The sequence below is a fragment of the Sinocyclocheilus anshuiensis genome, unplaced genomic scaffold (genome assembly GCF_001515605.1).
Source record: "Sinocyclocheilus anshuiensis isolate Anshui unplaced genomic scaffold, SAMN03320099.WGS_v1.1 scaffold726, whole genome shotgun sequence".
NCBI classification, from domain to species: Eukaryota; Metazoa; Chordata; class Actinopteri; order Cypriniformes; family Cyprinidae; genus Sinocyclocheilus; species Sinocyclocheilus anshuiensis.
In genome coordinates, this window is record NW_015542365.1 from 1,164,420 (window position 1) to 1,175,607 (window position 11,188).

The 11,188-nt window shown below is 39.3% G+C and overlaps 1 protein-coding gene across 2 annotated transcripts in view; it reads right to left on the reverse strand.

The window, feature by feature from the left end:
* Nucleotides 1–10,882, reverse strand: part of LOC107692087 (leucine carboxyl methyltransferase 1-like) — a 15,414-nt gene extending 4,532 nt beyond the window's left edge. The window contains exons 1-8 of one of the 2 annotated variants that reach the window (XM_016490989.1): nt 10,503–10,882; nt 10,093–10,184; nt 9,881–10,002; nt 9,579–9,655; nt 5,674–5,735; nt 5,467–5,569; nt 2,740–2,860; nt 2,538–2,639 (exon numbers count right to left, since the gene is read on the reverse strand). In XM_016490989.1, coding sequence (XP_016346475.1) covers nt 2,538–2,639; nt 2,740–2,860; nt 5,467–5,569; nt 5,674–5,735; nt 9,579–9,655; nt 9,881–10,002; nt 10,093–10,184; nt 10,503–10,588 — 765 coding nt within the window. In that variant the 5' untranslated portion in view covers nt 10,589–10,882. The remainder of the gene's footprint in view (nt 1–2,537; nt 2,640–2,739; nt 2,861–5,466; nt 5,570–5,673; nt 5,736–9,578; nt 9,656–9,880; nt 10,003–10,092; nt 10,185–10,502) is intronic. The other variant, XM_016490988.1, reaches the window with a different exon arrangement.
* Nucleotides 10,883–11,188: the final 306 nt, after the last annotated feature.

Here is an 11,188-nt window from a genome sequence, read left to right on the forward strand (position 1 = left end):
AAAGAAGGAGGCGGCGCACACGCCTGTTATGTGAAGGTTATGTGAGACACTACCGCCATGATGTCCATTCTGACGATCACATGACAACCCATCAGAATTGAGGAAATGCACCAGGGCCAGGAAAATGGCTCACAAAAAATGTCTCACAGCTCTAGGCTGTTTATGTGCCACGAGAGAAACTCTCCCGTCCAGACACCACAAACCTTGAAGACCGTGCCCCATCAAGTTAGGGAGGCATCCGTCATAATTATTTGGCAACGGCAAAGAGCACCCACCTTGACCCCCTGCTGAAGAAAGAGAGGGTCCCGCCATGTCAAGAGGGTGCAAAAGCAACTGTGCGACACTCTTAGTAGGCAGAGGGCCGGCCTCAAGGGACGAACTCCTTTGGACTTCATCCACCACAGAAATGGACTCATACGAAGCAGCCCCAGGAGCAGCACAGGAGAGGCCGCTGCCAAGAGACCCAGGAGTCTGTGACATGTGCTCACCGAAACATGATGGCTTAGTTTGAAGCAGGTCAAACACGTTTTGATACTGGAAATCTGAGCAGAGCCAAACGGGCCTTCATCGAAACAGAATTGAGCTGGACCCCCAAGAAAATGATCCGCTGAGAAATGGTGAGAACACTGAGAAACGGTGAGAGCGCTCTTCTGAGCATTCAACCCGAGGCCAAGAGATCGAAGATGGCGAAGAAGAATGTTTCTGTGACGACTCACCAACTCCCTGGAATAGGCCAAGATGAGCCAATCGTCCAGGTAGTTGAGCTCACGGATGCCCTGGAGCCTCAACGGGGCCAGAGCAGCATCCTTGCACTTCGTGAACGTTCGTGGAGCCAAAGCCAGACTGAAGGGAAGAACTGTACTGGTATGCCTTTCCCCCAAAGGTGAAACTGAGGAACTTCCTGTTCCGCTGAACAACCTGAATATGAAAATAAACATCCTTCAGTAACAAACCAATCCCCCGTGTGAAACTGATCCAGAACAGCCTTCAGCATTAGCATTTTGAATTGCCCTATTTAAAGAAAAAAATTCAGCCGGTGCAGATCTAGAATAGGTCGCAGACCTCTGTCCTTTTTCGAAAGAAGGAAACAGCAACTGAAGAAGACACGATTCACATCCGAAGGAGGGACCTCCTCTATCACACCCTTGAGGAGGAGAGAGAAGACCTCCTTCTGCAGAACAGAAGCCTCTAAGGCACTGTTTACCACAGGAAGATGACACAAGAAAACTCACGCGGTTTGTCTGGCCACTCAATATTAAGCTTTTTGGTAGCACGCGCTAACTCGTCCACTAGCTCAGTATAGGCCGCAGGCGGGAGAGTGTCGACTCTCTGGCCCAAAATCCTCCAAGTCAGATGCCGTGGAGTACAAAATTTCATCTAACCAGAAGGAAACAGCCTTGCGTGCCTCCAGGCTGGGACATAAATAATCGTGGACAATCTCCACGGGCGAATCCACGTAAGAGCACTCAGGTGAGAGGGAGAGAAAGGGCGAGGCCCGTCTGCTCACTCTCTACAGCCTCGAGCTCCACATCCAAACCTCAGGCTGTGGATTCACGGAGGGCCTCAGCAGCCTCCGGAGCAGTGCGACGGGGGAAAACAGATGACTCCTTCTCAACAACCGTGAGCCTCGCGCAAAAAGTTTTGAGACAGAGATTCTTATTAAATTTACAGTTAGAAGCGCCGTAAAAAGCCTCGAGTGCGTGAGACAAACCTATACATTTAACACACTTACTGTGCGGGTCATCGCTCACGATAAAGTGGAAGCATGGCAGCAGGCAGCGACGAAACTCCATAGCACTTCACCATGAGAAGAAACAAGGTTCCACTGAATGCAGTTGCTGAAGTGCAAAAGAGAAACTCAAAGAAATAAGCCGAAACATGGACCAGATAAATCGCTTCTGAAGGGCTAAACGACTAAGGAGCGGATGGCACGGTCGCTAGTATTAGAGTGGGTGACGTGGTGAAGTTGAGGTGGCACCCACGCCAGACAATCAGACAATCAGCACACCGAAGGGGCGTTCCCATTGTGTCATAGCAACGCAACGTTGAGTGAACCTATGAAAGAGTACAGAAAATATTAATAAATCTGTATTTGTATATTAATGACACTAAAATAATATACTACCATCATTAACACTACCACATTATCAATCTGAGCAAAATTTTCAAGCCATGTTGACCAGATATTCTAGGGTGTCTACAAAAGGGCACCATGGTGGTGGTAACATTGAGAGGCCTGTGCTGATACTGCTTGAGAGAGATTTAAGTGTTGGCGGTGGCTGCAGTAAACAATGACTTGAGCTTAACTGCTCTGTTTTCCTGAGTCTTGATCACCCATTGTATGTTGAGCAGGAAAACAACTTTGAATTCCAAGTACAACCCAGTCTAATGTTTCGATTGTACATAGAAAGACACTGTTTTACTGTAGGGAGTAGAACGATCAACAATCATACAGTATGACAGCTGTACAATATCACTGAAGTACATTAGAAATAAAGAGTTAGAAAGTTGCTAGTCCTAAATGTAAAATGTCATACTTGAGAGTCCAGAGACTGACACAGATCCACCCCAGCCAGATTGCACTGTCGTCTCTGTAGATTCTCAATCATGATCTCCCCAAAGCGATCATTCATGTTCACCTGAAAAGATCTGGACACTTAGAGGTGTAGACAGAAGAGCTCACAATTTTCCAGTTCATGTTTTTACATGACTGTAATAATGAAGCTGTTTAAAACTCACCTGCTCATAGTTAATGAACATGGCCGTGGGGAAGGTGTCTGCAACCCAGTGCACCAGTTTAGAGGACTGCTCAGTGGTCATGTACACCAGTACACACTCAGACAAAAACAGAGTGGGTAACCTAGGTGGAAAGAAGCAGGAATACACAGATAAAGGAATGTTGGGGAATATCAACAACCCTCTACATTGCGAGTAAATCACTCGCATATGCGACTAAATCTTACTCTGGGCGACTAAATGATGTCTAATATTAGCCAATGGCTAATAAATTCTCAGATTTTACTCGCCAGTGTGTGAGTTGGAGGTTAAGTGTAGCACAGATATATTTTCACTCACAGACCACTGACTGAGCGTTTCAGAGTTTCACTCTCCGTCAAGCGATCTGTGCTGTATGGATGTGCAACGCAGCTGTATTTAACGTACCGTAAACTCTTGTGCGAAGGCGCACGCCTCCCCGTCGCTTTGTTTCACACACGCAGAGAGAGAGAGAGCGAGAGAGAATTGACGCGCTACATATTGCCAAGGTGTCCGTAGAGGGCTGATCAATATCAATGGTGGGTAAGTGTTTCTTTAAAACACCCATCCTATGATTAAGCTTCCTCTAGATCAGTGTTTCTCAACCGGGGTGCCGTCTGTCGAGAGCAGGGGTGCCGTGTAAAAAAATCATTTTTTCATATTTTTAAATTGCTAAAATGTTCAAAAAAGCATCTATTATATAATATCCATTTCTGATGTCGCCAATAATTAGAGCAAGCTATCTCGTGCTACTGCACCAAAATTACCCCACTGCAAAATTAAAAAACACTGAGTGAGCAAAAATTTGTGAGATAGCTAGTTGTAATGGTAATTAAATAATGTTTACATATGTATAAAAGCCTACATTAAAATCTGTCATATAAATTGGTCTCTTCATTAGAAGTTGCCACCATTGATGGGCAACATTTTTTAATAATATAAAAAATATCTGTATGACATTATAGTCTGTAGTTCTTCCCTGTTGTACCAAATATCTATACTTTTCAAATGATCACATCGAAGCAAAAAGGTTGGGAAACACTGCTCTAGATCAGGGATGTCAAACTCAATTCCTGGAGGGCCGGAGCCCTGCAGAGTTTTCTTCCAACCCTGCTCCAACACACATACCATGTAGTTTTCAAATAAGCCTGAAGGACTTGATTAGTTGATTAGTGTTTAATTAAGGTTGAATTTAAACTCTGCAGGGCTCCGGCCCTCCAGGAATTGCGTTTGACACCCCTACTCTAGATAGAGGCTAAATTTAACTATGAATTATGGGTAACATTTTAAAATTTGATAACATTAGCACTAAAGCATTAGGTACCATGAACTAACAATGACCAACAGTACTTTTTATACCATTTATTAATCTATATTAATGTTAATTTCTGCATATATTAACAAAAAAGTTTGTTCTTTTGAACTTACTATTCATCAAAAAATGGTCAAAAATGTATTAGTTTCCATAAAAATATTAAGCAGCATAGTTGTTTTCAACATTGATAATAATAAAAAATGTATCTTGAGAAATTATTTTTGAAGGATCATGTGACCTTAATGGCTGCTGAAAATTCAGCTTGCCATCACAGGAATAAATTACATTTGAAAATACATTAAAACAGTTATTTTAAATTGCTATAAAATTTTACAATACTATTGTTTTTACTGTATTTTTATCAAATAAATGCAGCCTTGGTAAGCATAAGAGATGTATTTCAAAAACATTAAAAACACTCATGAACAGTATTGTATATTAATAAATACTGCAAAAATATAGTTCATTCATTGTTAGTTTCTTACCTAATGCATTAACTAAATCCAATCTTGTTTTCTAGAATCAGATTTTAATTTTTTTCCCCCATTAAAAACATCACAATTTAATCAGTTCATGCATTAAAGCAAAACAAGAAGTTTGTTCCTGGAAACAAATCATTATGGAAATATGTGAAAGTACACAACAGAAAATCACGTTTTTGGAAGAGTGGTTTGCGTGCTATGACAATAGACACTGCAGACTTTTTTTACTCAGCATCTGAGACACTGATGGGATTTGCACCTGGCAAAAGACGCCACGTTAGGGTGGACTGAACAGGAAGTTGCAAAAAAAAAGAAAAGAAAACCCTCAAGGTGAGAGACCTTGGAAATGATGCCATTGATGTCATACATCTTCTAGAATGGTAGCTTCCTTCAGGTCTCATCAGTTCACATCAAAGAAAACATACACTTATTGACGCATCTGAGGAAAATGTAACTGCTCCCGAGTGTACTATTGTCGTCGGGGCATCAGCAGAGATGCACGAAAACAAAACAACAGATGCATGCAACTCCTATTGGTATGCCAAACAGGATGGATCAACCCTATCTAGGATGCACAGAATCGTTAAGTTATCTTTCAAGTAAATTGAGTTATATCTCAAAATCCTATTGTTCTGATACACAACATTCCACCAACCGTTAACTTTAGTCGCAGCATTACACAACTAACATGTAACTGAGGCAACAAATTAAACGTGAACCTTTCAGAAAGACAAATCTGTACATCACAATAAAGATAAGAGAGGCTAATCCTGATGTTGTAACTGCACTTACTTATATAATCTTCTTTGATAACCATGTTGATAAAACATCACAAAAATGTAGTGTAATAGAAAGACTGAAAAAATGTTGAATTTATATTTAACTCAGCCAAGGATGGGACATTACAGTACATACTCTGGATTTATCTGGAACTTTTTTAGTTTCTCCTCTAAAGTTGGAAAGTCTCTTAGATCAGCACCGATAATACAATATCTGTCCGAGTCAAGGCTGTGACAATCTGTCAAAGAGACAAAGTTGAACAAGTGAAAGGTTACTGTGAAAATTATCACTACACAACAGCAAAGTAAAGTGCTCCGTAACATCATAATTTGATTTCAATACCCAGAAGGAGTGAATCAGTGGAGTGGGTCTCAATCAAAGGTTTTGATAGTGGAGGCTTCGTCCTGTAATAGATAGATAGATAGATAGATAGATAGTTAATTAGCGGTGCTCCGATTGATCGGCTACCGATTGCTATCGGCCGATAATGGCTTGGGGAAGTTTGATCGGCGGACATGCAGCGGCACCGTCTCAATCTCTGTCGGCGCGGGGTAAAATAATTATAATGCTGATGGTGAGGTACAATTCATATTTTCTTCAGTAAATAACTTACAAAGTAATTGTCAAACTTTCTGTGAGACATAATTTCACAAACAGCATGAGTGAATCACCGCGTGCTCTCTTTCCCTCTCTAAATGCGCAGATTGCTTCAAATCAGCACATGGCGTCTGCACAATAAGCAAGCTGCACAGTTCACACAGGAATTGTCACTTGCACAATCGAGGCAGTGTTGCATCGTCATTAAAGTTTATAATTTTCATTTATTTTTTATTCTGGACAGTGTTAAACCATCCAGCACTTGCGCGCTCTCCTAGAGACAGTGCGCTCATGCACACTCAAAGCGTGCACACAGTACCAGGTTCAACTTCACACATACTCTTCTTGCTTATATTTATTGCGTTTAAACACATTTATGAAATACTGTTTTACTGTACTGCGTAAAAACAGAATCACAATGCTCAAAACCCATTTTCAGTAACAACGTTTGGATTTGAAATCAAAATGGATAAATGATGTGCTTGTGGCAAACAGCCGCGGATCAGCGGCGGACCTTTGTGCGAAAGCACAATGAGTCTGTGTTGCTTCTGCACCGCTTATGCACATGGACTGCATACGCACTGCAAACGGAGTGTGTGTGATCTCTGCCACAATTCTGCGCGCGAAAGATCATATTTTGAGCACGCGAACTGAGTCTTTTGGGGAAATTGTTTGTCTCGCAAAGAAGAAAGTATTTCGAGCGCACGAAAATCAATTTTGCATTTAAAATAAGTTGTTGGATGTGTGCAGACCTTCTCTTTTGCGCGTGCAACGTTTCACTAGCTTGCTCCCTTGATGCCCGCTGCCCTCAGTGCTCTCTAAATTCCAACGGCTCGCTTGCTCAACACAACCCAGCGTTACAATCAGAGCATGTGAGCGAAGCGGAGCGGTGTGAAAACATTAGCTCGGACAAAGTGTCAGGCTTCAGCATTCGGTGTGCCCGAAAACACTCGCTCAGCGCTGGAAGAACCACTGGGGATGCTGAAGATTTTGCGGGCGACCTTGGCTAGTTGAGGGAGGGATCCAGCACTGGTTTTCCAAAATCCAGCAAATCCAGCACTGGTTTTCCAAAATCCAAGTGGTGTAGGCTAATATCTTCTGTACTCTGTAGTTCTGTATTTAGGCCTATATACAGCTGTGTGTTAGCTTAGGTCTAGTTTAACTGAGATTATTTAATAACTACGGAGCTCCGAATATAATTCGAATTAACAATTCGTTTCTACGACGTCAGCAGGTTTTATTATTTTTTTAATTAATTTATTATTATTACTTTTAAGCAATAATGATTTTAATAAGTAATTACGAAATATAATAATTTGTTCCACGATTTAGACCTACTAAAACTAGGGAACGAACGAATTAATCAACGGTCTCCCCGCACTCCCTCTCAGTTTCTTCTCCCTGCTCATTCTTAACTTTGATTTTTTTACTTTACATTTATGTGTAAGGCTTGCAACTTCTTTGAAACAATATCTGAACTCCATAACTGCGCTACTATTCTCGATCTCTACAGATTCTCGATCTCTAACAAGCAAATCACCAAAGGACATTCTGGGTTGAGCGAATGGTTGTCAAGGCAGCCAATCAGAATTTAGCAGCCTCGTCTCTGATTGGCTGGAATTATGGCATATTGTAACACTGGGTTGTGTTGAGCAAGCGAGCCGTTGGCATTTAGAGAGCACTGAAGGTGGGGCAAAAGAGAAGGTCTGCACACATCCAAAAACTTATTTTAAAAGCAAAATTGATTTTCCTGCGCTCAAAATACTTTTTTCTTTGCGAAATAACATTTTCTCCACAAAACTCAGATTGCGCGCGTGCAAAATGCACTTTTGTGCGCTCAAAATAGGATATTTCACGCACAGAATTGTGGCAGAGATCTAAGCCTATAATGCGCATAAATTCTAAAAATACGCATAAAAAAAACTTATACGCACATCTGAGTAGGATAAACTTTTTATCCGATAAGAAAAAATGCGCATAAACTACGATGGAGACACATTTACCGAATAAATTCCACCATGCGCATTGAAAGTCATGTGACTTTGCGATATGAGACGGGATAAATTGACTAATCAGCGGACCCATCGCATTCACAGCATCTATATGTTGTTTTGGTCATTCTGAAATGCCTGAGGAAAGTCTGTCATCAAAGTATTTCTGTATAATTACTGTCTTACTGCGTTCCCAAACAGCAGGCATCCACCTCTAAAAGCAATGACCGCATTATTGTGTTACGTCTGCTCTCTAAAAAAGTAAAATGTTAAAAAAGTAATTTATTACATATGAAAATGATTATATTCAGTGGCTTCTCCTAGTTTTCTTAGAGATATTTAGTGCCAGTTTATCAGGACGTGACAGATTTTGTTCTCTTTGACTCGTTGGATGGAAACGGTGTTTTATTCACAAATGTTTTATGCGATATTCCAGTTTTGCGCATAAGTTAAATTCGCATCTTTGGATGGACACATAGCTAATGTCTGTAAAAATCCTGACTGGAGCATGACTATAAATAATTCTAAAATATTGCATCCTGTGATCACAATCGGCCCAAAAAATCCTGATTGGAGCACCCTTATAGTTAATCATTTACTCAAATGTTTTATGGAAAACATTATTTTTATCTCATGATCATTATACAGTTATCAGATTTCTATCTTCAAAGGCATTCATGTTTTTATCATCACACAACTTGTAGAAAGTCCACATAAAAAATACAAGTTTGACTGCTAAATTCTATAACATCCCTCTGTACTATATTGTATAGCAATCTCAAAAATATACACATAATAAATATATTACTCAAAAAATGTGGACACTTTTTGTGTGAACTTGAGGGGAACTGACTTTATCTAACACAGAGTCAACTGCAAAAAAGGTTGTGAGAAAAGGTCTAGTATCATTTGTTTGCAGATTACACTTTGGTATTCTGTTATCTAATGCACCAAGGGTCGGATTGTATTGTATTACGTAATTCCCTCTGTACACAGCTCGTGTATTTCTATTCTGTCACTTACATAGACACCCTTAAACCATGGCACTTACACAAATACAAAATCTTCCTTTTCTTTGCGTTTCACCTTTGCCCTAGCTTGTTTCCTAGTTTAGCTTTCTAATAAACCTGGCATTGTAGACTATGAATATTGTTGGCTCTGTGACAAATTGCTTATGTTTCTCTATTGTAATCCACTTGTGAATAAAAAGCACTGCGAAATGTAAATGCAGTCTTGTGTATGTTGCCTTGCCACACATACAGCAACTTCCACTGACTGTGGTTATGTAGCAATTAAAAAAATATTCTAATCACCCAAGACAAAACGTCCTCCACCCAAGTATAATTCAAATGCATAACAGGTATTGAACAGTATTATTTCAGGTGGGGTACTTTAAAATGATAAAGAGCAAATTTAGGACAGATCAAATTGAATACAATACAAAACAGATGACAGATACACAATCCAACTATTGCTTTGGAGGGTGGATGTACTTAGATGGAGGGTCCTAGAAAACTTCTCATTTGAGATACTGTCTCCCTCTACAGGAATATGACTAAAAGAACATGCTAAGCATCCAAAATCATTCACGTTAATGTCAAAAAGCAATTTACTGAAAATAATAACAATAATAATATTATAACATTAAAAACGCCTTACTTGATGTGGTGTATTTTTCTTGCAACAATCATTGGGAAGTCGACTTCAAAGAACTTTTTTGGCATAATGTTTTCAACCTAAAAATTTAGATAGTACATGCACTTAGTAAAAAAAAATAGACTTTTTTAAATTGCTTATCAATAATAATTTATTTTATGGGAGTCTGTATAAGAATATAAGAGTATAAGAATATAAGAAGAATCTTTTTCATTATTAAAAAGATATATAACTAATATAATTACTATTACTGTCTTCTTTTTGAATATTGAAATAACTAAATGTGAATTAATTTAAAAAACAACCTTTAATCTCCAAAAAGTAGTATCCAGTCCTGCCCCAAGATTCACCACCTGGCAGTCACATTGTGTCTTCTTGAGAAAAGCATCAATAAGAAGATTCATTCCTTTGACACGTCCATAATAACCTACAGCACAATTAAAACAATAGGGCATTTGATTAAGCGCAGCTGCAAACATTAACCTGCAGGGGGAGATATTTAAACAATCAATCTTACCTCTGTTGATCTCAGGTGCTTTACGTTCACCTACTTGCCTCACAAAATACTGGACGTAGAGGTCAGTCCAGTAACCTTTACTGGTAGCAAACCTATAAAACAAAATAAAAACCAGAGTTATATGAAATATTAAATGATCATTATTGGTCAATAACAAATAGTATAACGACAGCGTTGTTCTTGAACATAAAAATATTTTATAATCTGTATATGATGAAATATTTTAAAGTATTATATACAGCTAATCATATCAGTAACATTGTGCAGAACCACGACTTTTCCCCCATTTTGGCGATGCACAGGACGCTCAATAGCATTGCGGTAGAATGTCAACAGAGAAGCACAGTATTCAGAAACACGCGTCAGTCATGTTTAATAATTGTATTATTTATCACTGTACGCCGTGCTACCTTTTGCATATCGATGCATCGTCGCAAGTTGCTCTGACTGCTTCATCAGCAATGTCAGAATCTGTAAATAGCTGTTTGGATGCCATGAACACTCACAGATTTGAAGCAATGCCGATAAACACTGCTTTACATACACATGCTGTATTCGTATGAACACAAATGCTAAGTTAAATGTTAGCTAACTAAACTGATCGGATTTCGAAAAACGCAACAGTCGAAGATTCAATACTTCATTGGCAAGGTTATCAACAGATTCTTTAAATATTTTTTTCAGGCACATTTATTTGAATAAAGCATATTGATTTTCACGGCCGCATAACAGAAGCAACCCTGGACCAAACGCACTCCGTTTGACAATCACATGTTTACATCTATTTCCGCTGACAGAGCTTTCCCATAATACATTTCGAGGTGGCGAGGAGACTTTACTGCGCATGACAGTTTAGTTAATTCACATTTATGTGTAACAATTACATTGGTTTCTGTGCAGATTTTTACGTTTATGATTCTGCAAATCGTAAACGAGTGTTTTTAAAAATACCCCGTCGTTTTATATTATTCTTAACTACAATGTTAAATCCCCGCATCACTCACATAAATGGTAACAGGAAAATGTCCCGTTAGTTTCAGATTTATTATAGATATTAGAGGTTAAGGATCTGAGTGCTATAAAAATTTAAATCTGC